Raw genomic sequence first — 25,661 nt, forward strand, 5'->3', positions numbered from 1 at the left:
TCTCTCTCTCTCTGTCTCTCTCTCTCTCTCTCTCTCTTTGCCTGCAGCTCTCAGTGACTGCTCCAGCACTTGCCTGCCACCATGCTCACCGCTGTAATGATAATGGACTAAACCTCCAAAACTGTATAAACAAGCCCCCCAGTTAAATGCTTTCTCTTATCACAAGTGCCCTGGCCATGGTGTCTCTCCTCAGCAATAGAACAACAAATGAATCGCAACAATGACGAAGGCAGTGGTGATACGGCAATGTGAGCCACTGTCACTATTATCCTCCCAAACTGAGTGACATAGCCTGATCGAGGGTGGCCATGGTTATACCCACAGCTGCCAGCAACTCATCAAAACTTCTCAGCCGGCCCCACCCCTCATGCACGGTTTCAGAGTCAAAGCCACTAATGTCATGAAGAGGAACACATGAGGCTCCATCATAAAATTTTGGATCGATCTTTCTCTCTCTCTCTCTCTCTCTCTCTCTCTCTCTCTCTCTCTCTCTCTCTCTCCTTCCTTCCTTCCTTCCTTCCTCTCTCCTCCTCCTCCTTTGAGATTCTACATAGTGAGTGGTACATAAGAAGCCAATGGTACCCATTAACTAAAGCTGGGGAAACAGAGACTGAAGGAGGCTGATGGGGAGGAGCTGTAAAGCAAGGTGAGCTGGAGCAAAGAGGGGAGAGAAAGAAGGGGAAGGAGTGGAGGAGGGCAAAGGAGAGAGGGAGGAGGAAGGGGAGGGAAAAAAAGGGAGGGAAAGGAGAGGAGCAGAGGGGAGGAAGCTTTGGTTTATGACTCGTGAGACCTGCATCCTGACCCTGGGCTGCCTGGCCTCCAAAAGGCCCGTTCTCTTCTAAAGCCTGGCTTTTCCACCCATAAAATGAGAGGGCTCAAACAGACGTCTCAGACACATGCAGGTATAAAACTTGTAAAACTTCAATAATGGTGGCTAAAAATTCCCAAGGTCAAATGAGTCACATGCCATTTATCTTTACTGACACCTTGAGATTCTTCAGGCTGATCAGGGTCATAAAATGAGACATTCTCTCTCATTTCAAAGGCCATCTTTATAATTTATAATCCAAATAAAAATTGAGAGTTAATGATAAATCCTAATTTTAGCAAAATTTCCCATATCTCCAAAGTCACACTAGGAACAATATCACATAAGAAGGGTTAATATAAGAAGACAACTTTCATTTGTGGTTTTCTCAACTACAAAGGAAAGGGAACCCTACAAAGAGCAGCTGGGAGGAATTTAGTTATCCCGAATAGACTGACTCTTGCAAATACTGTTGGCAGAGTATTTGCCTAGCATGCATGCAGCCCTGGGTTTGATACCTTCAACACATAAAAACAGGGCATGTCTGTAATCCCAATATATAATCCCAGCACAAGGGAGCTGAAGGCAAAACAGGCAGTCTTCAAAGCCATTCTAGGCTACACAGCAGTTGTAGCCCCAGCCGGGGATAGCTGGGGCGCTGACGCTGGGGCTCTGTGTTGGTGACACTGATCCGTGTGACTCCCACTTTACAGACAAACAAGTCACATGGGTTAAATGACCTACTCAAAATCACACAGCTAACAAGTGGGACAGCATCAGTAATATCAAAGCAAATATTCTGAAGGCACTCACTCCTTGCCATACAGACTGTCACACGTAATCCACAGAAGCACCCAATGAGTAGACTGACCCTCAGATTTGAGATAAGATAAAAAACCCAGGGAGAGGTTTGATCCTAGACTCCGAGCCAGCACCTGTCTTAGCAACAAGAAGATGGGTCTCAGTCACCTGGCAGCAAAGGCAGATTTCTTAGTCACTGTCCTCAGAGGACATGCAGGCCCATCTGACCCCAGCTTCACTGTTCATTTAGGCACACAGCCTCTCTTCCTCGGTTTATTTAGGGTCCCAAAGACATTTACCTGGGCTAGAGGCACAGAGAACACCAGGCTACGGAGTAATCTTCATTCTTAGCCCACATGATAGAGCTCAGAGTCCCACAACACACAGGCACTACAGAAAGCTAATTTTGTTTTCACCACTGGCTTTAGTAGCAGACGTGATGGACAAGACTGAGCTGCAGGCCCAACTGCAACATATACGGCCCCAAACAAAAGCAAGAGAGAGCAGCTGGGTGTGGTGGCGCATGCCTTTAATCCCAGCACTTGGGAGGCAGAGGCAGGTGAATTTCTGAGTTCGAGGCCAGCCTGGTCTACAAAGTGAGTTCCAGGACAGCCAGGGCTACACAGAGAAACTCTGTCTCAAAAAAACAAAACAAAACAAAACAAAAACAAGAGAGAGCAAACCTTCAAACCCATGGAAGGCCATGGAGTAAACCCTAGTCCTAACTCATTTAGTAGTCTGGTTTAAATGTGCAGTGTCCCCAAGACTCATGTATTTAAACACTTAGTCTTTGGGTGTCTTGGGAGATTGTGGACTGAGCTGAAGGATCCAGGTCACTGTGCTGTCGGCTTTGAGGGTATAACACTGCCCAAGGGTATAACTCTTGGTAGATCTCTCTGCTTCCTGGTCCACAGAGATGTAACTGCGCTGAAAGCTTCCCACAGTACAGACCCAGCTACCATGTTGTCCCCCACTATAATGGGCTGTGGCCCCTGAACACTGACATAGAATAAACACTTACTCTGTCCCAAGTGCTGCTCTGAACACAGACAAATTCCCCTCCCCTCATGAAGCTCCCATTCCAATGGGAGAGAGGCCGTTAAGCCCACAACACATACACATGGGGAATTGTTTAATGAACCTCTCAGAAATAAAGTGGGAACAGAGAACAGGCAGCATGAGAAAACCCAGACCAGCCCCAACTTCTAGCCAAATGCTTGAGCTTCTCTACAGCAAACCCCATTTTCTGCCCTCCCTCCCTTTTCTGCCATTCTTCCTCCTCAGTTCTTAAAAAACTGCTTGTCTAGCTGACATAAAAACTGTGAATGTTTGTAGGGTATCACATGATACATGTATACATTCGGTGGTGTTCAAATGCCACCTTTCTTTAAGGAAGAACCCTAAACTTGAAAGCCTTGGCCAACCCACACAGAAGCATTGGTTTACCCCTCAGGCCCATGATAAAAGGCAGCAATAAACACTAACGCACTTAGCAAAGTCCAAACACACTATATGTGTTAGAGACATTGTGATTATTATTCTCTGAAGCCAAAAAGCCACGAGCCCTGCTCTGAAGAACTCAGGTCATCAGGCTTTGTGATGTCTTTTCTGGGTCCTTGGGCTTGCCGACCCTTGGGGTTCAAGGGTAGAGGGTCCAACAGCCCATGAGCCTAGTGGTCACACCTGGATGCCACTTAGCACCCTAAGAAATTGCCCTGATTGAGGCCAGTGCCTCTGCTGATGTTTCCCAACTCATTCCACATTCAAACACCACAGCTTCTTCCAACACTTTTAGATTCTTATTAATAACACTTTAAAATGTAGATTGCTGCCTAATCTTAGCTGTGTAATTAAAAAAAAAAAAAAAGTCTTGCTTCTCTCCCTCCCAACATGAAAGGAAACTATACCCTCAGGGCTTCTGCAGCTAAGAATCACACCCCTCAACAAAGCTGGGAAGAGGCTCGGGCTGGGGGAGGGGGGCATGCAGTGTGATCAGGCAAGAAAGGAGGCTCAGCACTGGACTTTATAGAGAAAATGAAACTGGGGCTAAGGAAGCAGGGGATCCACCAAGGACACAGGCTGCTCTGGCAGAGCCAGAACCAGGACTCTAGTCTGTTAGTTCCCAGTGGACTCCCCACTCACGAGGAAGACAGACCGGAAGAAGGCTTTGGAGAACAGGAAGGGAGTCCTCGTTTACTGATTCCACACTGAGAACAGAGCCCTGCTCATCTGGAGAAAGAGCAATGGACTTGTGAGTCTCGGGGGGCTCGTGGGTGCAAAGCCCAAAGTTCTTTACCCTTAGGCCAGCCTCACAAATAATCATTGACCAAAAAAATGGGACCTCAAAGCCCTTCCTACCCAATCATGCCGAAAGGAAAGACACTGGTGTTCCCAAGGTCAAACAGGGCAAATCTAAGAGAAGGACCCGAACTACCTGGGTCTTCAGAGAACTACAGCTGGGTCTCTCCACAATCCCACAACCTCCCTTGGCACATTCCCCAGAAGATTCCTGGGCTCCTCGGCAGGGAAGCAGGGAGATGAGATCCACCCTTACCCCTTACTGCCCATCTCCTAGAAATGACAACTTGGGGGCTTCATAGACTGCGCAATGGAAAGACATATACTCTCCCCTTAGTCCTTTCCAAGATCTCCTCTTCATACCTAGGCATGCTCCCAGCCCTGGGTATCACCATCAGTTTTTGTTCATTAGAAATACTTTATCAGCAGTTTCCATCTCTGAAGTTAAAAAAAAAAAGTGAGAGAAAAGAAAAGAAAAAAGGCCAAGAACTGTGCCCAGCTGCCAGGGAGGCCATTGTCTCCGCTAATGACAGGGACACACGGTGCCACAGCTGAAGGCTGGAGCCGGGAGGGAGACAGCAGCCTGGGAGCAGCCCCCAGGCATGCCTGGGCATGCAGAAAGGAGCTGGTGGTCTGCCAGCAAAAGTTTCAGCAGCTGGTGGCGGACACACATCTCCCCATACAGACCAGCCTGAGGACAAAGGACAAAGCGGGCTAGAGGCAGTGAGCATTGTACAGCATACCCAGTGTGTGAGGTCAGCATCTCACGTCTGAGAACTCAAGACACTCCCCTAGATATGGTATCTACACCCTCAGCTACCCCAAAGCAGCTGGCTTTCTGTAAACAAGAGACCTAGTTAGGATCTTCATGCGGGAAAGACAATGGTTCTGTCCATTCTTTGAGTCGGTAAAACTCACCAAGGCAAGAGCAGAGAGGGGCAAGAGCCCACCTTGGGATGCCAATGTACAAGCAACAGTGAGACCCCTGTGGACATGACTTCATATTGTGCTTCTTCACGTTACTCTAACCCCTGCCCTAAGAAACTGTCCTAGGTTCTCTAAGAGATATGGATGTAAAAGATGCAGTACATTCCTAACAGAGCAAGCTCACTAACAGTGCAACATTCTCCCATTTCCACACTTGAGGACCCAGAAAGAGGGAGAGTCAGCCGCTGCACTGTCAGTGGTCAGTGGGGACTTGCCACAGCAGGAGCAGCAAAAAGTACCACCGGAGGGGGCCCCTGAGAACCCACTGTGTTTAAGGATCTCTAGTAGCCTTGGAGTCCCATCATTTCAAAGACAGGGCTTTGGAGGCTCATGGTGGGGCGGCATGACTTCATCTCAACATGCTAATCCAACGGCCGCTCTGCTCTCTGTTCCCGCTTGTCCCTCAGGCCCAGAACGAACCCCCTTTACCATCATCCCACCTGCCAAGAACCTCCAAACCACTGGTGTGGCTTATGTAAAATCTGAGCATCGGTTAAGACTGCTTCACCTGGTTGTCACCTTTGGTCCCAGCAGAAGCCATTAGCAGCAGAGCTGTGGCGGCCCCTTTAGAGCAGACTTCTCCCTGCCTGTGGACAGGGACTGAGAGAGGCACCTGCTGTTCGGGAGTCTTCCTGTCACAGGCTCAGCTCCAACCAAATCAGCAAGGCCCTGTTACTATGGGCCATCTGCCAGGACCCGGAAACAGCATTGTTACATAAGGGGCTGGGATAATGAAGTTTATTAAACTAGGTTCTTCCTCCAGAAGGGAGACAAAGCATTCGAAGCCTCTCTGTAAAGTGGCAATGTGGGGAGTAGAGAGGTGCTGGGCCAGGGCCCGCTGGGGTCTGATCCTGCTTCTGCTGTCCCTTAGCTGTGAGAACGTGGGGACAAGCCATTCCTTCCCTATGCCCCTGGGGTTTTGGGTTTTTTTTTTTCTTTTATTGGATATTTTCTTTATTTTTATCTCAAATGTTATTCCCTCTCCAGGTCTTCCCTCCAGAAACCCCCTATCCCTTCCCCCCCACCTCTATGAGGGTGCTCCCCCACCTTCTCACCCTGGCATTCCCCACTGATGCCCAACAGTGCCATCCTCTGCCACATATGCAGTCGGAGCCATGGAGCCAGAGCCTCTCCATGTGTACTCTGGTTGGTGGTCCAGTCCAAGCTGAGATAGCATCAAGACTCTGTATTTTCACCAAAATGGCAAACAAACAAACAAACAAACAAACAACAAAACAGAACTGAACCCTTGACAGCAGCAACCAGAAAGGGAGAGTGTGCAGAGAAGAAACAAAAGGTGGGAGGGAGCCTTCCGTCAACCAGGCAGGGAGGCGCACGTGAAACTCAAGGTAAGAATATGGCTGGGGACTAGACGCCTAAACTCTTCCTGCCTGTTCACATGGCCCCAACAACTATGCAGGCCCTTGTATATCCAGCACTGTGTCTGACCCTCACAGTTGTAAAGACGACAGTGACCCTCATAGTTGACCCTGAGCAAAATGAGGGCTAGTAACTAGGACAGGGGCTGCTTTCTCTGACCCTCCCTTCCTCACAGGTCAGATGTGAATGGCCCTTACCTGACAATATTTCCATAGACATCAAAGAGATGATGTATGTAAATCCTAGCGGAATGACTTACCTTGATAAATGAGGATCCCTCCCTCAAACACCCCCCGCCTCTTCAGAGAACTACTGAGAAAAGCCCTATCATTTAAGTCTCTACGAGACTTCCAAGGCCCCAGCGAGATGGCTCAGTGGTTAAAAGCACCTGCTGCCAAGCCTGGTGACCTGAGTTCAATCCCAGGGAGTCATATTGTAGAAGAGATATGGCTGCTGAAAGTTGTCTTTTGACTTCTGCATGTGTCACGTGTGTGCTATGGCACACACACGCTCACACATATATACCCTCACCCCCTACAGACATCCACATCCACACAGTAATAAAATGTACAAGATGAAAGGAAACGTGATGGCTTGCTAAATGACCAGAAGACAGACCAGGGAGCCAGAAGACTCAAGCCTCAGGTCATGGATACTAAGAGTGACCCAACCCTTAGAGGAAAGGGCTCCCTTAGAGTCCAGTGCACCTCACTCTGAGCCAATGGCTGAAGCCTGGGCAGAAGAGTCTATAAGAGCCAGAGAGGCAGGGCCCTTCCTTGTGCAACTCCTAGTTATCATGCACTCAGTCCCTCATGGGAACCCCCGGCATCGCTTTGGCAGCACATGTGGACCCACTCCACCACACCTGCATGTGTCCCGTGACTTCCCACCTTGTCTGGCCTACACCAAGCAGTGGACACCACGGTGTACTCTCAACTGTAGAGACTGCCTCTCCGTTCTCCTCCTGCCGGGAACACCCTGCCCAACCTCAGCCAATGCAGGTGTGTGTGTGTGAAGGGATGCAGACAGAAACTATGAATAAGTGAACAGCCCAACCCTGTGGGACAGAGAAGTTATGATCATGGCTCTCATTTTACAGGCAGAAAAATGCAGGCCCAGAGAGGCTAAAGGACTTGCCCTGGGTACCAGCAACTACAAACTGGAACTCGGAGCTCACCCGTCAGAGCTGCCTAAGGTAAAATCATTTTCAGATTGAAAAGGAGCAGATTCCTCCAAGATTCCTCAAAATGGGCCACTGTCCTCTTGGCACACACTGAGATCACTTCAGGGAACTGGCTGTCACTGATCAGAGAGCTCCAGAGGGACACTGCAAGGTCTCTGAGAAAGGGCAAAGCATGGTGTCATGTGTCAAGAACCTAAAAATGACGACAAAATTACAGCCTGGCCGCTTTGAGAGCGCTTCTGGAACAAATCAATCCTCACCAGGAAAGAGGAGACTTCCTCGAATGGCTCCCCAGCCTCCGCCAGTGACCTCTGAGCCCTTCCCAGGCCATCGAGGAGTCTGAGCGGGGCCGACAGCCTTGCCACAACAATCCTCTTTCCACCGTCTTCGGCTCCGTTCCTCCCAGCCCTAAGATCTAGGAAACCGTGAGAGGTTGAACGTCAGCATTCTCCTAAAATAGGCTCGAACCCTGGCCCTGATGTGATGGTGCGAGGAAGAGGGGCCTGTGGAGGTGACAAGGTCAGCGGGTGGGGTCTTCATGAACACAAGCAGTGTGCTCGCCCCTCTGCCAGGTCAGGGGCCATGGCTGCCTATGAGCCAGGAGAGTAGACTCAGAGAGGAACTGCCAGCCCTTTGGTAACACTTCCTCGACTCTGGACTGTGGGAAATAAGGTTCTGTTATTTCTAAGCCATCCGGTCCATCTAAACTAAGACAGCTACTTGCTACATACCCAGTGAGGTCACAGCAAGGGGAAATAATGTGGTGAGAGGTGAGACCAAACAGGGGGGCTCACAGTTGTTTCTTAAGTAACTGTGCTATTTTGGAAAGACCACTCAACCCTGCTAAGCTCTGGACTGCATGTGAAGTGCAGGGGCAAGGGATCCTAGCTCAGGACACTACGAGGAATCTGTATGTGACAAACCAGAACTGGGCAGAGTGCTGATGTATGACGGGTGTCTGGCAAACACCGGTCCCCTACTCCAACCTTGGATGTTACTCTCTGCAGCCTGTCTCCAGCAAGGCTTTGGAAGCCTTGACCTCAAGGAGAACTAATGAGGGGAGGTACTGGTCAAAACAGAGCCCTTTGCCCATGCTGTGTGTAGGTGGGTGGGAATCAAGACAGCCAAAGAAATCTGCATCTCTGCTGTCCCCACTCTGTTTCTAGCTCAGATCCCAATCTCCGGCTCTCCCATAGGGCAGCCAGCTAAAGAGCCAACCTCAGCTCCTCTCATGAGCAAAGCCCAGTGAGGATTTGAGGTCCCTTCAGCTCTGACCTTGCTAATTCTTACTCTGAATGCTGTACACACACACACACACACACACACACACACACACACACCTTGTCCCCAAGGCTGTCTGCCTGCCCATTGCTGCCATCTGGTGGTGGGCAGACCCTGCTGCCCTTGGGTGAATGTACCTATTCTAAAGGTGGCTCTTTCTTCACTGCCGGACACACCCTGCACTGTTCCAGGCCACAGATCAATGGGCACCATTGCCAAACACAACAACAAGAAAACAATGCCAGGTTTTTGCCTCTAGCAAAGATGACGCAGCTGCAGTAGGCGACTGAGCTCTCTGGGAGGAAGTGGCCTGCCCAAGGTTGCCTAGCTGCCAGGCTCCCAGGACAGTACACAATTTTACTTTACCACAATGTTTAAAGCAAGTGGGTACTTGCAGATCAAAACTAAAGTTAGCCCAGGGCTAAGGAAACCAAGCCTCCGGAAGGTGGGAACACAATGTTGCAAACACTTCTTGCAAAGCCAGGAAAATAATTAAGAACTCAAACAGCTTAGGCACCAGCTGGAGAGGCTTTCTGGAAAGCGTTGCCATCCTTGGACCTTGGAGGGCAGGTAGCAAGAACATCTGCAGGAGACAGCCCCAGGACCCCAGCACAAGCTAGGTTTTAATCTACGCAGACATCAGATGGGTGAAGACAGGGGCAGCCATGCATGCGTGCGTACTTCCTGCGCTCCACCACACACTACAGGCAGGAGCCTGACTTCCTGCGCTCCACCACATGCCTGCTCTTTATGGGGCCCACATATCATACCCTTGGCTCTGCAGCCATCTTCTGTGCTACATAATGCAGGGCCAGAAAAAAAAGCAACATGTGGCTTTACGCAGACCACTCTGCCATCCTTCCCTCTGTCATCTCACATCTGCTATGTATTTATTTATGTTTTGTAGAGTGTGTTCCAAAGTCTTTTTTCCTTTAAAATGCTAGACTCTGAATCCTGCACGCAAGCCAAGGCTCCTCAAGGGAATGTAATCAAACAATGTTGCCCTCTAGTGGCCAGATGAAGTCAATTTCCCCCTCCCAGCTTGGCTAGCTAGCCATGCTCCCACTCGATCCCACCCTGCACTGGCCTTCAGCCAAAAGTACCCAACTCCAAGGAAGACAGAGTCGAGGAACCAGCTCAGCCCCTCAGCTGTCCCCACAAGAGTGAAGGAACCCTCTGTCCTTGGGAACAGATGCACTCTGGAGCGTCAAGACCTTTCATGACTTTCAAGTCCCCTCTGCAGATGAGGAAACAAAGGCTCACGGATGCCCAAAGGAGCCCAAGCTGATCAAGCTGACTCATGACTGAGCCAAAAATAGAGCCCACTTTTCCCGCCTCCTGCTACAGCCTCTTGCCTCTTCTCCATGTGACCTCTCAACTGAGGTCCAGGGAGGAGACTCGTCAAGGGCATCCAGGCTGCACTCACTCGCTGAAAGGGGATCATGCCCTGGCCTGAAAAAGTAAACCATTTTCACTTTCCTTTTGAAATAGCCTTACCAAGGCTACCATCAGACCGGAAGATCTGTCCATCCACGTGTGCATTCCCCCTGCCCCTCAGCACACATAATAAATAAAGTAAAATTTAAAAAGAAGAACGTCTACAACCTCTGACTGGCCACACGAATGAAGGGGGAGCCAGAGAGTTTATAAGAGTCTTGCTAGCATAGAAAATAAAATGCACTTTAATCAGACCCATCAGAGGTCATATTCTGGTATATTTCTTCCTAGTCTTTTTATAACATTAGCTGAGAATTAGAAAGTACCGTGCGAGACTATCCCTGTAGCATGAAGTATCCTGAGCACGCCTCTGAATGGCAAGTGTGACGCTCCAACCTGTGACTGTGCCTGAGTTCTTTCAACCCATCCCCCCTTTGTTTCATTGGTTTCTGTCATTAGCAATCAGGCAGCTGTGCATGGCAGACAATCACTGTCTGAACACATATATCGATGCTGATTACTTCTTAAGCCAGTTTTGTTGTCACAGAATGGAACTGGGGTGGCCATAAGAATAACCACAGGGCCAGCGAGATAGCTCAACGTAAGGGGCGCCGGCCACCAACCAAGTCTGACACTCTGAGGTCAATTCACAGGTCCCACGTGGTAACAGGAGAAACCTGGGCCCTACGAGTTATCCTCTGGCCTTTCCTAGTGCTGTGACATGCTCACTCCCTGCTTTCCCTCAACAGGCAATAAAGCATAGTCATTTTGTTTCCAAAAGATCATGATGTCTGAGACCTCCTACTGACCACAAGGTAAAAGAGGAGCCGGGCAGCCTGGGAGTCTTACCAGAGGAAAGGAGAAGACAAGAGAACCAACTTGTACACACTCCACCTATTGAAGTGTGACCTTCCCAAAGCCCAACCACAAGCGCTTGCCCTTCCCTCCCGACTCACGCCACAGCGTCTCTCAGAAACCCCAAAGCCCCTGGTGTCCTGACCACTCCTCTGGCCTCCCACCACACTCTTTATTCATCTCCTAAATATTTAATTTGTTCATCCAACCACAAGCTTTCTGAAGGTAGCTCTGGACTTCAGAGTCCCCCACATTCCACAGCACAGTGCAGGGTCCACACGCTCCGCACCCCATAGAAAATGCTAAGGGGGCCAAGATAACTACATGTCCTTCCCAGACACTTGGAACGATGGAGTACCCACTGTCCAAAGCTAGAGAAAGGTGCTTCTCTGAAGAATAAATGTAGCTCAGTTATGAAGTCAGGGCATTCTGTGACACATGGGGACAAAAGGAGTGAGTCCAAGTTAAGCTTTGTCCACTTCCATGGACTAGGGAGATACAACCAATCAACTGGGAACTCCCCTGTGAAATGAGGATAAGAACACTCCACTTGCCAACTTCCTGCAGGAAAATACCTGTTACCACACTTTATAATGACATACAATGACAGCAGCCCATGGGATTGCTAGTGTAATATCAATATCAGAAAGAGCAATGCTGCCCCGTGAGCCACTGCATGGCCTTCTGCACCTGTCCCCGGGTTCTGTCCATACACCTATCCACTTGGGGGTCGGGCTGTGCTCTTCCACTGAGCAGCAGGGCTTTCTAGAAGCACAAGTCCTGTACAGAAGGAACCAGCAAGTCTAGCCAGGCTCCTGGGTTTACATAAGCCACACCTCGATGTCTGTGGCAAGAGAATAACAGGACCAAAGGAGCACTTGACTGAGAGTCGTGAAGCTTCAGGTCTGGTCCTTCCCTGGTTTCTCAGCCTCCGAACTGAAGTTAGACCAAATATTCCCTGAGCTCCCACCCCCAGTAGGCATGCTAGGGGTTCCAAGATAAGTGCTTATGGCTTTGGTAATAAGCACATGACCCACCTTAAAAGTGTCCTCTGGGTTCCATCTGACGATCAACTGTGGAGTTTTTCAAAGGTCTAAAAGCTCAAGCAAGCATCACACATTCCAAACCACCTGCTTTAAATAGACCCACAAGGTTAGAACCTCTCTAAGGTCCACTGAGGTTTCATGATGTAAGGCCCCAAAGAAGGAGTATACATTTATACTGCCAACCTATTCTGGACTGGATCTTGGCCCCCAAACAGAAAAATCATCACGGGTATAAACTCCATTCCATGTGAACCGACATGGGCTTGGGATTCACTGATGCTCACACATCAAATGCAACCAAGGATTTCTTGGTCTGTGATTTTTAGAAAAAAATCTAAAAGGTCCTATCAACATATGGTCCCCGTCTTTAGAGGAGTAAGGAAAATAACTTAATTAGAAGAATATTACTAAGGAGAGGGGAGTAGAGAGATGGCTTAGTGATTAAGAACACTTGCTGCTCTTACAGAGGACCCAGATTTGGTTCCCAGCATCTACACAGTGGCTCACAACTATTTATAACTCTAGTCCCAGGGTATTCAACCTCCTTTATGAATTCTGGGTATACCAGGTACACACGTGGCACACGTACATACACGTGGGCAAAACATCCATCTATACAAAAATAAGTCTGAAAGAAAATCATAAAGAATATTGCTAAGACTGGGGAGGACAGTGGGGAGAGAGTTGCTTGGCAACAGAACTGACCTGGGAGTCCAGGGCTATTACCAACTCTTGTTTCTCTTGTTAGTTTTAGTGGTCTCACCTTCTAAGTGAGGAGGATGCTCCTCCATCTCTGACTCTCTATAACATCCAGTACTCCAGCTCTCTCTTGAGTGACACAGAAAAGTGCAGAATGTCAGAGAACTCTGCATTTGGCTTCATGTTTTCAATCCATACCCCTCTGAGACCACAAAACTACTTTGGGACGCTGCATGGTCCAGGGAAAGCTTCCAGCCTCCGGAAAGAAAAGGATTCTAGACATCCTGACTGATTCCACAATAACATTTGGGACCTGGGAAGAGCATTCCCTTGAAATTCTAATAAATTGCCAGCAGCCAGCACTTGGCATTTGTAAGCCTTTATATCTCCACACATCTCAGGACAACCTCAAATCCACCTATTTCCTACCCAGAGGTAGTCAGAGTCCCACAGAGACCTCTGTTACAGCATGCTAGACCAGGCTAGACCATGTTAGACCATGCTAGACCATGTACTCTCACCACTTAGGAGAAGAAGGCAAGAGGATCAGAAGTTCAAGGTGTTGGGTGACCCTGATACATATAAGCAAACAAATAAAACAAGGGGAGGGTTGCAGTGCCACAAGAACAAAAGTACCAAGGTAATCATGGTAATGAACCGAGGGGATAGGAGGGGAAAAGCAGGAAGCAGGTGCCCACAGCCACACTATCAGTATGCTGGGAGAGCCGAGCATAAACCTGGGTCCATCCAACTTCAAGGCTACGCTTATCTCCTGCCTTACACAGACATTAGGCAGTGATCTACTGAACACCTACTGTGTGGCAGCCTGGAGACACCAGGCAGACACATGACACGACATTCATCTTCTGACTGAAAGAAAAGAATGTTACTATGGAGCATGAGCAAAACGAAACACACCTCCCATGGAATTTACAGCCTAGACCTTAAGCAAATAGGACAAACACTGAAGACTGGGAAGAGAATTACAGTGGATCACGTTAAAATAACAGGTACAAATACCTAGGAGGCCAAGAAGGCTGCCAGAGCTTTGCTGAGCCAGTAACACCTCTATCCTGCTGCACATGGGTGAAAGCCCTCAGGGAGCATAGCTGCCGTCAGCTTGAGCAGCAGAGACCTGGCCTAGGAGCCCTTGGTGAGAATACAGTTGATTTCTATCTTGCCACAGACCCTGTTAAAACAGCAGCTCTTCTAAAAACAAGACCAAACACTGAATCAGCTTACACATCCCAACCTCAGGTGAGCATCATTGGGTAGACATTTTGGGATCGTTCACAGATTCATTTGTCCACACCACAGAACCACACTACGAGGCAGACAGGAACGTTTACTATCCCCCGTGAGAGATGAGTGGCTAGGGTGTGTAAAATAGCTTAGACGTGTCACCAAACGAGAAAAACACCAAACGCTGCCATCCAGCTTTGTAAAACATCTCTAGTCAGAAAAATGAGCATCTGTGAGACAGCCGCAGGTCACCGAGCCTGGATAAAGTCATGCAGGGGCCCCATGAAGTTCCTGAGACCTGACGGGGAGCGCTAAGCGGCTCAGGAAAGCTTTCTAGAATGCAGTTTCACCAGCCTGAGACACAGGTGCCCTTGCCAACTCTCCCAGATTAGAGCAGGTTCTCCTGGCCTTTTTCCAAGGGCCTCTGACTAACACAGAAAAGTATTTTTCCACTGCAAACCTGCAGGCGAGCAGCAGACTGAGGGCAGAGAGTGTGTCTGCAGTCCTGTACAGACCATCTGGGAAGTTATTCTGCTGCCATCCAAACTGCCCTGGCTACACACCTGCCCATGGAGACGCCAGTCCCAAGCAATGGACCTGAAAATACAGGTACTTGGACTGCATCCGTTTCTTGTACCAAGCTGGGGGAACCTTGCCATCTTGAAATGTTACATTCAGTAGTACCCTTGACCTCTACCCACTGGATGTCAGTGACAAGCCCCAGCTGTCACAGCCACCAATGCAATGCAGATGTCCACTGCTGGACAAAAGTCACCTCTTGGGGAAGATTTAATCTTGAGACCTTGGAGAAGAAAGGCAAAGTGTCCTGTCCTGCCCCACGATTCTGGAGACACATGGTCACTGTGCACAAATTCTTTTGGGTCAGGGTCACACAGCCAAGGCCTGCTCATGAGCAGCTGTAGGCTGCTGTCATGCTCTCCTGGGGCTTTATAAACAAAGCAAGGCAAACAACCCCTTGTACTGATGAGCCGCATGTGACCCTGCAAGGAAAACTCGTTCCCATCACTGTGAGCAGCTGAGTCTGGGAAAACGGAAACCCTGGGTGCTTCTCCTCAATGACATTGGGCCAGGGCCAGGGCTGCCAGGGTTGCTGCAAGGAGCAGAGAGTGGTGAATCAGGATGCTCCCATTCACCCCCAATTCAGTGTAACACCCAGATATTCAAACACCCAGCTTTTAGCCATTCTTGACCTGGGAGAAAAAGGGAACAGAGTAAGGTACAGATACAAGCAAGCTGAATTAGCAATTTAATTAAACAGCTGAACCGTTACCAAAAAATAAATAAATAAATAAATAAATAAAAACCAGCCATGCTCTCAAGTGGGCGTGGAACCCTGAAGCTGAGCTCCCAGGCAGCTGGACTGAGTCAGCGCCATCAAGAATGCAGCTGCCAACCTCCCACCCCAGAGCTGGGCCGCTGGCTGGCCCCACACGAGGTCCACTTCCGAGACAGCATTCCAAAGAAGAACCACTTCTGTCTTTCCTAGTTAGCCACTTACCCAGGTACAGAGATTACCCAGTCTCTCCCCTGTGTGGGAGCAGGAGTGTTTGGCTGACTGCACTATGTGAAGACTACCCATAGCCGCCCACCTGTTCACACCTAATTACTCAGCCTGCTGCCAGGGCTCACTGCCTCTCTGCTTTTCACTCCGTACTTGGCTCTGTGCTTGCATGTCTCACTGGAATGGGACTGGGCTCAGACATGGGTCTGCCCCTGGTCAGGGGCACATAAACAGACCTTGCCACTTCCGGGTGGATGGATGATGGGCAAACGGATGGATGGATCTATGGGTGGACAGATGGACAGATGACGTTTTCTATCACTATGTTCATGCAATCTGAAGCTCTTTAAGGGAAGAAACAACTTCCCTCCTAATGGACAACACCCTTTCCTGAGAGCATCCTCCAATCTGGCAACATCGAGGTTACTGTGTGTCCCCCTTAGCCAGGCTACCATTCATCTCACTTTGGAAGGAGCAATTAAAAGCATCACAGACGCAAACGCTCACGGATCTGTAAGTACAAACGCACACAGCATGTGTGACCTACTGAAGACAGCGGAAGCTAAGGCAAAACCAGAAACTTCTGGGAAAGCAGTCAACAGGTGTTTGGGAGCCTGAGATGGAGCCAGCAAGGCCAGGGAACTCCTGAGGTTCAGATGGCCTTGCTGTGACATCAAACTGTCTGAGAAACTGCAGACCGGCAGCCACTCCTGGACTGCAGGGGTAAGAGAGGCCACGAAAAGCCAAAATTCAAGAAGGAATATGACGGCCACGAAAGGCTTGATCTAAGGGAGAGACGAAAGCCAATGGAAAGATAAAGATTCCCAGGCCATCCAGGCATGTGGTTCCCTAAGGAACAGGAGGGCTCAATCACTGTATACAGTACAGGAGAGTCAAATCCAAGTTTAACTCAGAATGTCATGCCAGCTACGACTCACTTTGAAATATTTACCAGGGGGCTGGTGAGATGGCTCAGTGGGTAAGAGCACCCGACTGCTCTTCCGAAGGTCCAGAGTTCAAATCCCAGCAACCACATGGTGGCTCACAACCATCCGTAACGAGATCTGGCACCCTCTTCTGGAGTTTCTGAAGACAGCTACAGTGTACTTACATATAATAAATAAATAAATCTTAAAAAAAAAAAAGAAAAGAAAAGAAATATTTACCAATCCTTTCTGAGGTGGTTTTAACTCAGATCAGGGGGGAATAAAAATAAAGGCTCTTCAGCCATGACCAGGCAAAGGCTCAGCGGTACCCTGAACCAATCTCCCAGTCATGTTGATGGTCACGGATGCCCTCTCGAAACCTCAAGGACTCCTGGGCGGAATGAGATCACCAATGCAGCCATGCATTTCCAAGTGCAAAGCTGGAATCCGATGGCAGAAGGGATGCCTGGTCCTCCACTTTCCAGTGCTTAAAGTCCTCCCACCCCGCCCCGAGTCCTCAACCCCAAGTCCTAGTGAGTGGACAGCTACTCTCACCAACCCCAAACTCTCTGTTGCACCCTCACCTGTCTTAGCAACCAGGTGTGTCCAGCCACTCCAGACAGCAGTGACCTTTTCATCCTGAAAGCAATGTGCTTCTATTCTCTGGGGCAGAGGAAGGAACACAGCTCGGGAGGCCAGCTGCCCATGCTTGTTACGGCCCCAGACGTACAGCTCTCCTGTATCTGAAAGAGAAGTGAATGGGAGGTCAGGAACATGACCCAGGAGGGTAGGAGACAACGCTGAAAAAGAAACAGCTAAAAGGGATCGTTTCCTACTGATACCACAGCACTTAGTAGGGCCATGCACGATACAAAATTTATGTAGAACGATCTAATGTAAAACTTACAAAATTCTGTACCTAAGCCAGGCCTGGCATATGCAACATGTGCATGCATGCACATATTCATGCCTGGGGGCTGGGGGAGTTGCGTGTACCAGTGAACAGAGAACATCATGTGTCCTTCTCTGTTACTTGTATCTTATTCCTCTGAGACAGGGTCTCCACCGAAGCTGGAGCTAGGCCAGGAAGCCGCAGGAACCCCCAAGTCTCCACTCTACACAATGCGTTCTATGTGAATGCTGAGACTCAAATTGAGGTTCTCATGCTTGCACAGTAAACCTTCTTACTCACTAAGCCAGCTCACAAGCCCATTTTCTGTATATATATATATATATATTTTAAATATAAGCCTATATTACTTTTTGTAAAGGAAGAAATACTTAAACTTAAAATAACAGGTTAGAAGACACACTGTTTGGGGGCTGGAGATGTGGCTCAGTTGGCAGAGTGTTTGCTTAGCACACACAATCCCCCGGCACTGCACAAACTGGGTGTGCTGGTGCTTGCTTATAATCTCAGAACTCTGGATGTAGAAGCAGAAGGATTAGGAGTTCAAAGTCATCCTTGGCTACACAGTCACTTCAAGGCCAACCCGGACTACAGGAGACTGCAAAAAAAAAAAACAAAAAAAAAAAAACTGTATGGTATTTTAGTTTAAACCTTTTTAAATGAGATTATTTCACTGTGCTCACAGGCCATAGAATAGAATGAGCTACCACTGCCCATCTGTGCGGCCCCTGAGCTCATCTGAGCCTCACAGCAATCTCAGGATGAAGGCAGAAGTGCCTGGCAGGGTGATGTAACAGGAGCAGGAAGCAAATGCAGAGTCAAGTGACTCTGGCTGCTATTCCTGGACCTGCTAACTAGCTATTGACCTTGGGCAAATCACTTCCTCTCCGAGTCTTGGTTTCACCAGCTGAATCTGAGAAGGGAGGGCTGCTGGCCTAACTGACGTCACTGCCTACTGGAGCAACTGGTGGGTGACCGTGGCAACCAGAGAGCACATGCCTGTCTAAAAAGTAAAATTCGAAGAGAAATTTTAGACAAAGGTCAAACAAAATGAAAGCCGAAGCTGTAAGTCAGCCAGTGAGGTAACAGTCTTCAGCTCCTCTGTGAGCTTCCCTAGGCCTGCAGTGGGACTAAACACTAGTCACACCTACAGTGTGGATGGCCCACATGAAAGTACTCCATGGACTGCACAGAGATGGCACGCAGAAAACATACCTAATAATGTTCCTGTTATAGTAAGTAAGATTTTGGACATTCTAAGCAAAATATATATTAATAAGATTAATTTTACCTACTTCATTTGAGCTTTTGTGAGACAGCTCACATCCTATTATATAGCACGGTCCCAAAAGATAAATTAATCAAGGCTGGGACATGTTAAATGACTTTTCAAGATCACCCGGCTAACAAGGACTCCCACACAGCGAGTGAAGGGACGAGGGAAGAGCCAGGCCTGTTCCGTTGGCTGAGTTCCTGATGAAGTTCACAGTACTGCTTGCCCTACAGTGGTCTCATACTCCCTAAAACTCATCAAAGGCCAAACAGGATGATGACAGTCATAGCTCAGGGATCCCCAAGTTCCCTCTGCCACTCACTCGCTGTGGCACACTGGGCACAGCACGCCATGCCCCATTTCTTCACCTCTAAGGTGAAGGTATGTAAGTGACACAGCTTCCATCACTGACATCCTACAGATCTACGATGTGCCTCCAGCCTTCATCCCTTAGAGGAGGGCAAAGACAGCACCCCTCACCCCATACAATGTCAACCCAGTAGATGCTGGAGAGCCCCAGAGGCGCCATGGGTGTGGAGCCTCTGTGGCTCAGAATATCTAAACCATCTTTTTGAAAGACAGACTGCCTTGCCATGGGGATAGTTACACTGTTGCATCAGCAGGTAAAATTAAATTCTGCTGCAGTGCCAAATAGTTACATAATCTACAAGGACTCCAGGGAAGAGGTCTAAAGAACACCGAGCCCAATCCGATGTGTTAACAGCCTGAGTGAGATGAGAAACGAGGGCCATTAATCTTCACAATTTTTAACTCACTTTCGAAATATCAAAAACCAATTCACTTTGTGACTATACTAAAAATGATTAAATGGACACTTTAAAGTGGTGAATATCATATATAAATTATAGCTCCACCAAAAAAATCCAGTCTATGTATTAAACATGGCACCATAAAGTGGCCATGTAGGAAATAATTTAGTAACCACATGTTTTTGTTCATTTTTTTAATTGACATTAGCAGGTAATTTGATAATTTCTAAGTTTGCATACTACCAGCCATCTCAAATCAATTAAGACAGAAAAAGAATGAAGCTTAATATTGGTTCACTCCTCCAGGGATGTCTCTTTCATCGCTGGCTGTGGGCAGAGCAAGGCGCTCGCACCCTGCAATCACATTGTCTCTAGAAGAGATATGGGAACAGGTGCCAGGTACAAGACAGGTGCAGGTGCGGGATACCTTCCCTCGTGAGAAAGTGATACACGGCATCCTGAGGAGAGGCCACTGGGCTACCTAGATACACAGGCTTGGCACTGATGGATAGACAGAGTCAGGAAACTGCAGTGTGAAGGCTGAGCGTGCCGGAGGATGCCTGTAATCCTAGAACTTGGGAGATGGAAGCAAAAGAATCCGGAGTTCTGAGGCCAGCCTCATCTATTTACTGAGTTTGAGGCCAGCCTGGGTTACACAAGACTATGTCTAAAAAAGGAAGAAAGGAATAGAGGGAAGGGAGGAGGAAGAGAAAGAAGGAGGGAGGAAAAGAGGAGGGAAGGGAGGAAGAAAGGAAAGGGAAGAGAGAGGGAAAAAGAAAAAGAAAGATGGATGTTTAGTGTGGGGGAAAAGGCCTAAAGAAATGAAACAGGAAAAAAGAGAGAATATATAAAGTTATATACAGATAGGTGCAAAAAAACTGGTCATTTGGAAAACTATAAGGTCTTGAAGTAAAACAGAAATAAGGGTAAAAAGAGTAGGCAAACACACGGAAAGAAAACAGGATGATAAATACATGAAGTGGGCAGCAGCAGATTAACACAAGTCAATAAACTTAAACTGCTGGACAGGAAGGTGGAGAGTGTGAGAAATTGCATTCGACAGTGAAATGGCTTAGAAAGGAATGTGCATCCTTAGCCAGGTCATTCGCACCTGCAACCCACGCACTCAGGAGGCTCAGGCAGGAGAAGTTCAGTACGGTTGAGGCCATCCTGGGTTACATAGTGAATTCCAACCCAGCCTGGGCTACACGGAGTGAGACTATCTCAAAAGCAAACGAAAGCGCAGTATGCTGTATGGCCATAACCCTCCTTGCGAACACTGCATCAGCAATGAGCCACACAATGGTTCGCTATCACACAGCCTGGGTGCGCAGCAGACTGGATCCCGCCCCCCCCACCCACCCTGCTCAGGCAGTGACACCCCCATCGCTGAGCAGTACGTGGCTATATTTAAATTGACTGTTGAGCTCTTGATCTTCCCATCACAGTTCCCCCAAGAGGAAGATAATCTTTCCCACCCTGTATAATTGAGAGAACGCAGAGGCTGAGCGCTGAGCTGACGCTTGATGGGAGTACTTTACACGTACCATCCAACTAAGTTCTTACAGCTACCCAGAAAGTATGTTCCAGATGAAGAGACGGTCTCAAAAGCTAAAGCAACTGTGCCTAAAATTATACCTAGAGCGGCACCAAACTCCCACTCCAAAATCTATACCCTCCCCCGTAAAGCTCTGACTCAGCCTCATTCCAGGCCACAGCCTGCAGACATCTGAACGGCACATTCCGCTGGTACCCACCTGTTAATGAGGCCGAGTGGTCAGATCCTGCAACAGCACACACTGCTGTAGAATTCTCCAGGCCTGGAAAAGAAATTTGTTTGCTTTGAGCTATCTTTATGCCAAAACATGCTGCGCGCAGAGCGGATTCCAGGGCCGCGCTTTACCTGAGCAGGGGGAGAACCCCACCCAGTGCAGGCAAGCGTGAGCAGCAGTACTGGCAGACGGCTTGGCGGGACGGAGACAGTGATGTCATGGGGTTTGAACAAGTTCACGTACTGAGGATAAAGTGCACAGTCTTCACTATCACTGATAGGAACAGCGGGAAAACCAGAACACCGCACAAAGATAGAACGGAACTGCCCAGATCAGTGTAAAGTCACGTTGCTGAGAGAAGCAGATGCATAGACCTGAGAAGGTTCCTGTGAAATGTGTGCACAGGTTTCCGAGCTCTGCCCGCTGAGGAAGGCTGAAGGCAAAAAGGCTCCAACCTTCCGATCCGATCTTGTACAGGGCTTAACCACAAACCAGAAAGCCTCAGAACACAGCGCATTCTGTGATCCTGCTTCTGAGCTCCAAGTCTAGCCCTTTACCTCCCTGGACTATACTGCCTTCAGCAACACAGCAGAATCCCAATCCATCCTGTTAGGAGCTGGGACAGCCTGTGGTAATTCATGGTCCATCCTGGAGCCAAACACAGTCCTAGTCTACAACTGTTTCTGGAGACTTCTGTTTGACTGATTAAAAGGCACCTCACACCTTCGGGTATCCTGTGGGATGAAGAGAGCAAGCACAGGTTCCCAGTCACACCCACCAAGCAAGGAGTCCTTGCCCCAGGACCCCTGTGGTAGCAGGGTGAAGGAGAGAGAATGCAAGGAGGTGAATGAGCCGTCCAACCCCACCAGAAAACTCCTCAGACTACTCAGAGCTAACGCTCCTGGCAGATCCCAAAATGGCTGTTTAAATTAAACAGTGGTTCTTATGCCTTCTAGTGACTGGTCCAGTACTAAAATACAGAGAACAAAACCCTGTCTTTCCCCCTTGGCACAGGAGAAAACTAATAACCCCTCACACTGGATACAAGATGGCGCTCTCCACAGAGAGAAGTCAGTGGAGGCCAGAAGGGGAGAGCCATGTCTCTGAAAGAGCTGTGTCTGAGCCAGCCCTTGAGAAAACCCAGGGCTTCTCCAGAGGAAGAGGAAGGAAAGGCACTCCCAGCAGAGCTGAGAGTCTACCCACGGGTACAGCGGCAGAGCTGAGAGTCTACCCACAGGTACAGTGGCAGAGCTGAGAGTCTACCCACAGGTACAGTGGCAGAGCTGAGAGTCTACCCACAGGTACAGNGTCTACCCACAGGTACAGTGGCAGAGCTGAGAGTCTACCCACAGGTACAGTGGCAGAGCTGAGAGTCTACCCACAGGTACAGTGGCAGAGCTGAGTCTACCCACAGGTACAGTGGCAGAGCTGAGAGTCTACCCACGGGTACAGCGGCAGGTCAGGCAGGGGTGACCAGTGCCCGAAGTAGGAGGTCTGGGAAATAAGTCCTGTCTCTCTCTCTCTCTCTCTCTCTCTCTCTCTCTCTCTCTCTCTCTCACACACACACACACACACACACACACGCACAACCAGAATAATCTGAACACGTGTGTGCCCCCCTCCCCACGCAGTCCCCATTCTTACCCATACCTTCCCTGAACCCTTGAGTCTCCGTTGTTCTGAGCTGGGTTACAGTAGTCAGAGCTCCTTCACAGGACTTCCTATAGCCAACCCTCCGCGCACTGGGTCCAAAAGTAAATTACAAAGAAGAAGAGACAGACACGGCACCACACACAAGGACAGGAAGGCAAAGAGAGTGGAGAACAGAGAGAGCCAAAGAAGACCTGAGAGCAGAAGAGAGAGAAGAGGAAAGAGAGCCCAGGGTAGCCCCGACTGACCAACTAACCAACAGCAGGCTGAGCAGCAGGCCCTGAGCAGAGTGCAAACTACCTACTGTGTTTTCATGTGGACACACCCTGTGTCTGGTCCCCTCATGCTCACTCATTCCCACCTCCCTCGTGGGAGAAGGAAGTGGGCAACAGAGGCACAGTGCACAGTCTCTTTGGGGTGTGACTGTCCGCACAGAGAGGGTATTCCCGTCCCCTTGGCCATACAGGAAACTCAGCAGGGCTGACTCTGTGCAGTTGCCTTGTGAGCAACTTGCATCTAGGATTCAGAACTTGTACACTCACAGTATTACTACATACTGCTTCCAAACTCCTAGCTCATATCTTCCAAGCAGCTACAACCCAATCTAGAGCTTCCTTCTTGATCTTCACCTAACCTGCCTGGCATCTACCGCTCAATAGGTCTCAGGCTCTGGTGGCAAAACAGTGATTTTTTTACTGGGGCCACAAAAATCACCAAAAGACTGACATTCCAACCAACAGAGACAGTTGAAAAGGTCAAGAAATACCAAAAGCTCAGCAGTTAAAAGCACTGGCTCCCTTCCAGAGGACCTGGATTTGATTCTCAGCACCCACATGGCGGCTCACAACCATCTGTAACTCCAGAGGATGTAACACCCATCTCTAGCCTCCCTGGGCACCTGGCATGCAAATGGTACACAGAAACACATGCAGGCAAAACATCCATATGAAATGAACTAAATGTTTAGAAAGATACTTGAGGGGCTGGTAAGATGGCTCAGCGGTTAAGAGCACTGACTGCTCTTCCAAAGGTCCTGAGTTCAAATCCCAGCAACCACATGGTGGCTCACAACCATCCGGAATGAGATCTGATGCCCTCTTCTGAGGTATCTGAAGACAGTTACAGTGTACTTATATATAATAACTAAATCTTTATTAAAAAAAAAGAAAAGAAAAGAAAAAGAAAAGAAAAATACTTGAGAGACAGACAGACAGACAGACTAAAACTCCACTTACCCACTTTCTGAAGCTCTATTTACTTTCTCACAAAGAGTAACCAAAGGTGATGAAGAAATAAGGAGCTCGCTCACCTGTCACTCTGCTGGGTTCCTTTGCTGTCAAAAACAGTGGGAGATTCTGCCCAGGGCACAGGCGTCGACCAGAAGATGCCAAGCCAGTCCCCCACTGGAACACACTGCCAGTCGCTTCCCAGCAGAGCAGAATGGAACAGAGAAAATGAATGTCAGCGTTAGACCAGACTGCCATTTGACACTCGTGCTGTGGGAAACTCCCAACCATCTCAGCCAATGTGAGTCCTACCCGGGAGCTTGGCTGCCTCAGGAGGCCCGTGACCAGCCACAGAGATTACCACCGAACAATCACAAATCCAGTCTTTGAGACTATCTAAGACCATGAGAGAAAATTCCAATGTAAAACTTCCTCTAAAGGTCCCAGGCACTAGCCCACAGTCACACCTCTGGACTGCTGCCAAACTTGCAGCTAACCTGAAAGGAACCTTGAAGACCATGAATCCACACCCATTCACTAGATGGGGAAACTGAGGCTCAGAAGAGAGGCTGGGATCCAGCCAAAGTCACATGGGGAATAAGTAGTAGAGAAAACACTGATGCTAGGTCCACACTCAGGGTAGTGTCTTTCTACCCCACCAAGGCAAATCCAGATTCTCTATGGTCAAATGCATGGCTATTTGTGACTACAAGACAGTAAGGCGCCTTATTTCAGTAGAATGGCCGCGTGGGTCTACAAATCCACATCCTAAACCCCACTGGAAGTGCACAGACAAAATCTTATGCAGATGTGCACACCATGGCGCCACCAGCTAACACCAACCTCAAGGCCTGCTCCTTTGGACCACTCCATAGCCAGCACTCCTAATGTAAAGAGACAGCCGGCTTTATAAAGCAGCAGCTGTGACCACTGAGAACAATGCAGCCCAGCAGAGAGCTGCAGTCAACCAAGACGACATCCTCCTTGGTGATAAGCTGCGAGGGAAAAGGCTTCCCTGACCATCTCAAAATGGCGGCTGTGTGAGGATTGTACATCAGGATCTGAATCAGATCTGCATACAGACATTGGTTGCTATGTCTGCAAACGTCTCAAACGATGGAGTGTTCCCTTCGAAAACCTTCCCAGACATTTATTTTTACTTTACGTGTGCGAGTGTTTCACCACGTGTGTCTGGTGCCTACAGAGGCCAGAAGAGGATGTCGGTTCCCCTGGAACTAGAGTTAAAGACAGCTGTGAGCCACCACTTGGAGTCCTCTGCAAGAGCAACAGGCGTTCACCAGGGTCTTCCCAGCCCTTCTTTGAAATATTTTACTTTAAAATATGCACAGTGTAAACAGTATCATCTGGACTGGAGAGATGGGTCAGCAGGTAACAGCACTGACTGCTCTTCTGAGGGTCCTGAGTTCAAATCCCAGTAACCACATGGTGGCTCACAGTCATCTGTAACGAGATCTGATGCCCTCTTCTGGTGCATCTGAAGACAGCGACAGTGTACTTATTTATAATAATAAATAAATCTGGGCTGGTGAGATGGCTCAGTGGGTAAGAGCACCCGACTGCTCTTCCGAAGGTCC

General features: G+C 48.8%; 1 protein-coding gene across 4 annotated transcripts in view; it reads right to left on the reverse strand.

The window, feature by feature from the left end:
- The window catches only part of Sergef (secretion regulating guanine nucleotide exchange factor), a 203,174-nt gene that overhangs the window by 161,383 nt on the left and 16,130 nt on the right, over positions 1-25,661 (reverse strand). For 3 of the 4 annotated variants that reach the window (XM_021168201.1, XM_029480145.1, XM_029480147.1), the window contains exons 6-8: positions 24,150-24,263; positions 21,176-21,238; positions 17,050-17,208 (exon numbers count right to left, since the gene is read on the reverse strand). In XM_021168201.1, the coding sequence (XP_021023860.1) occupies positions 17,050-17,208; positions 21,176-21,238; positions 24,150-24,263 (336 nt within the window). The remainder of the gene's footprint in view (positions 1-17,049; positions 17,209-21,175; positions 21,239-24,149; positions 24,264-25,661) is intronic. The other variant, XM_029480146.1, reaches the window with a different exon arrangement.

The sequence above is a fragment of the Mus caroli genome, chromosome 7 (assembly GCF_900094665.2).
Source record: "Mus caroli chromosome 7, CAROLI_EIJ_v1.1, whole genome shotgun sequence".
Classification (NCBI taxonomy): domain Eukaryota; kingdom Metazoa; phylum Chordata; class Mammalia; order Rodentia; family Muridae; genus Mus; species Mus caroli.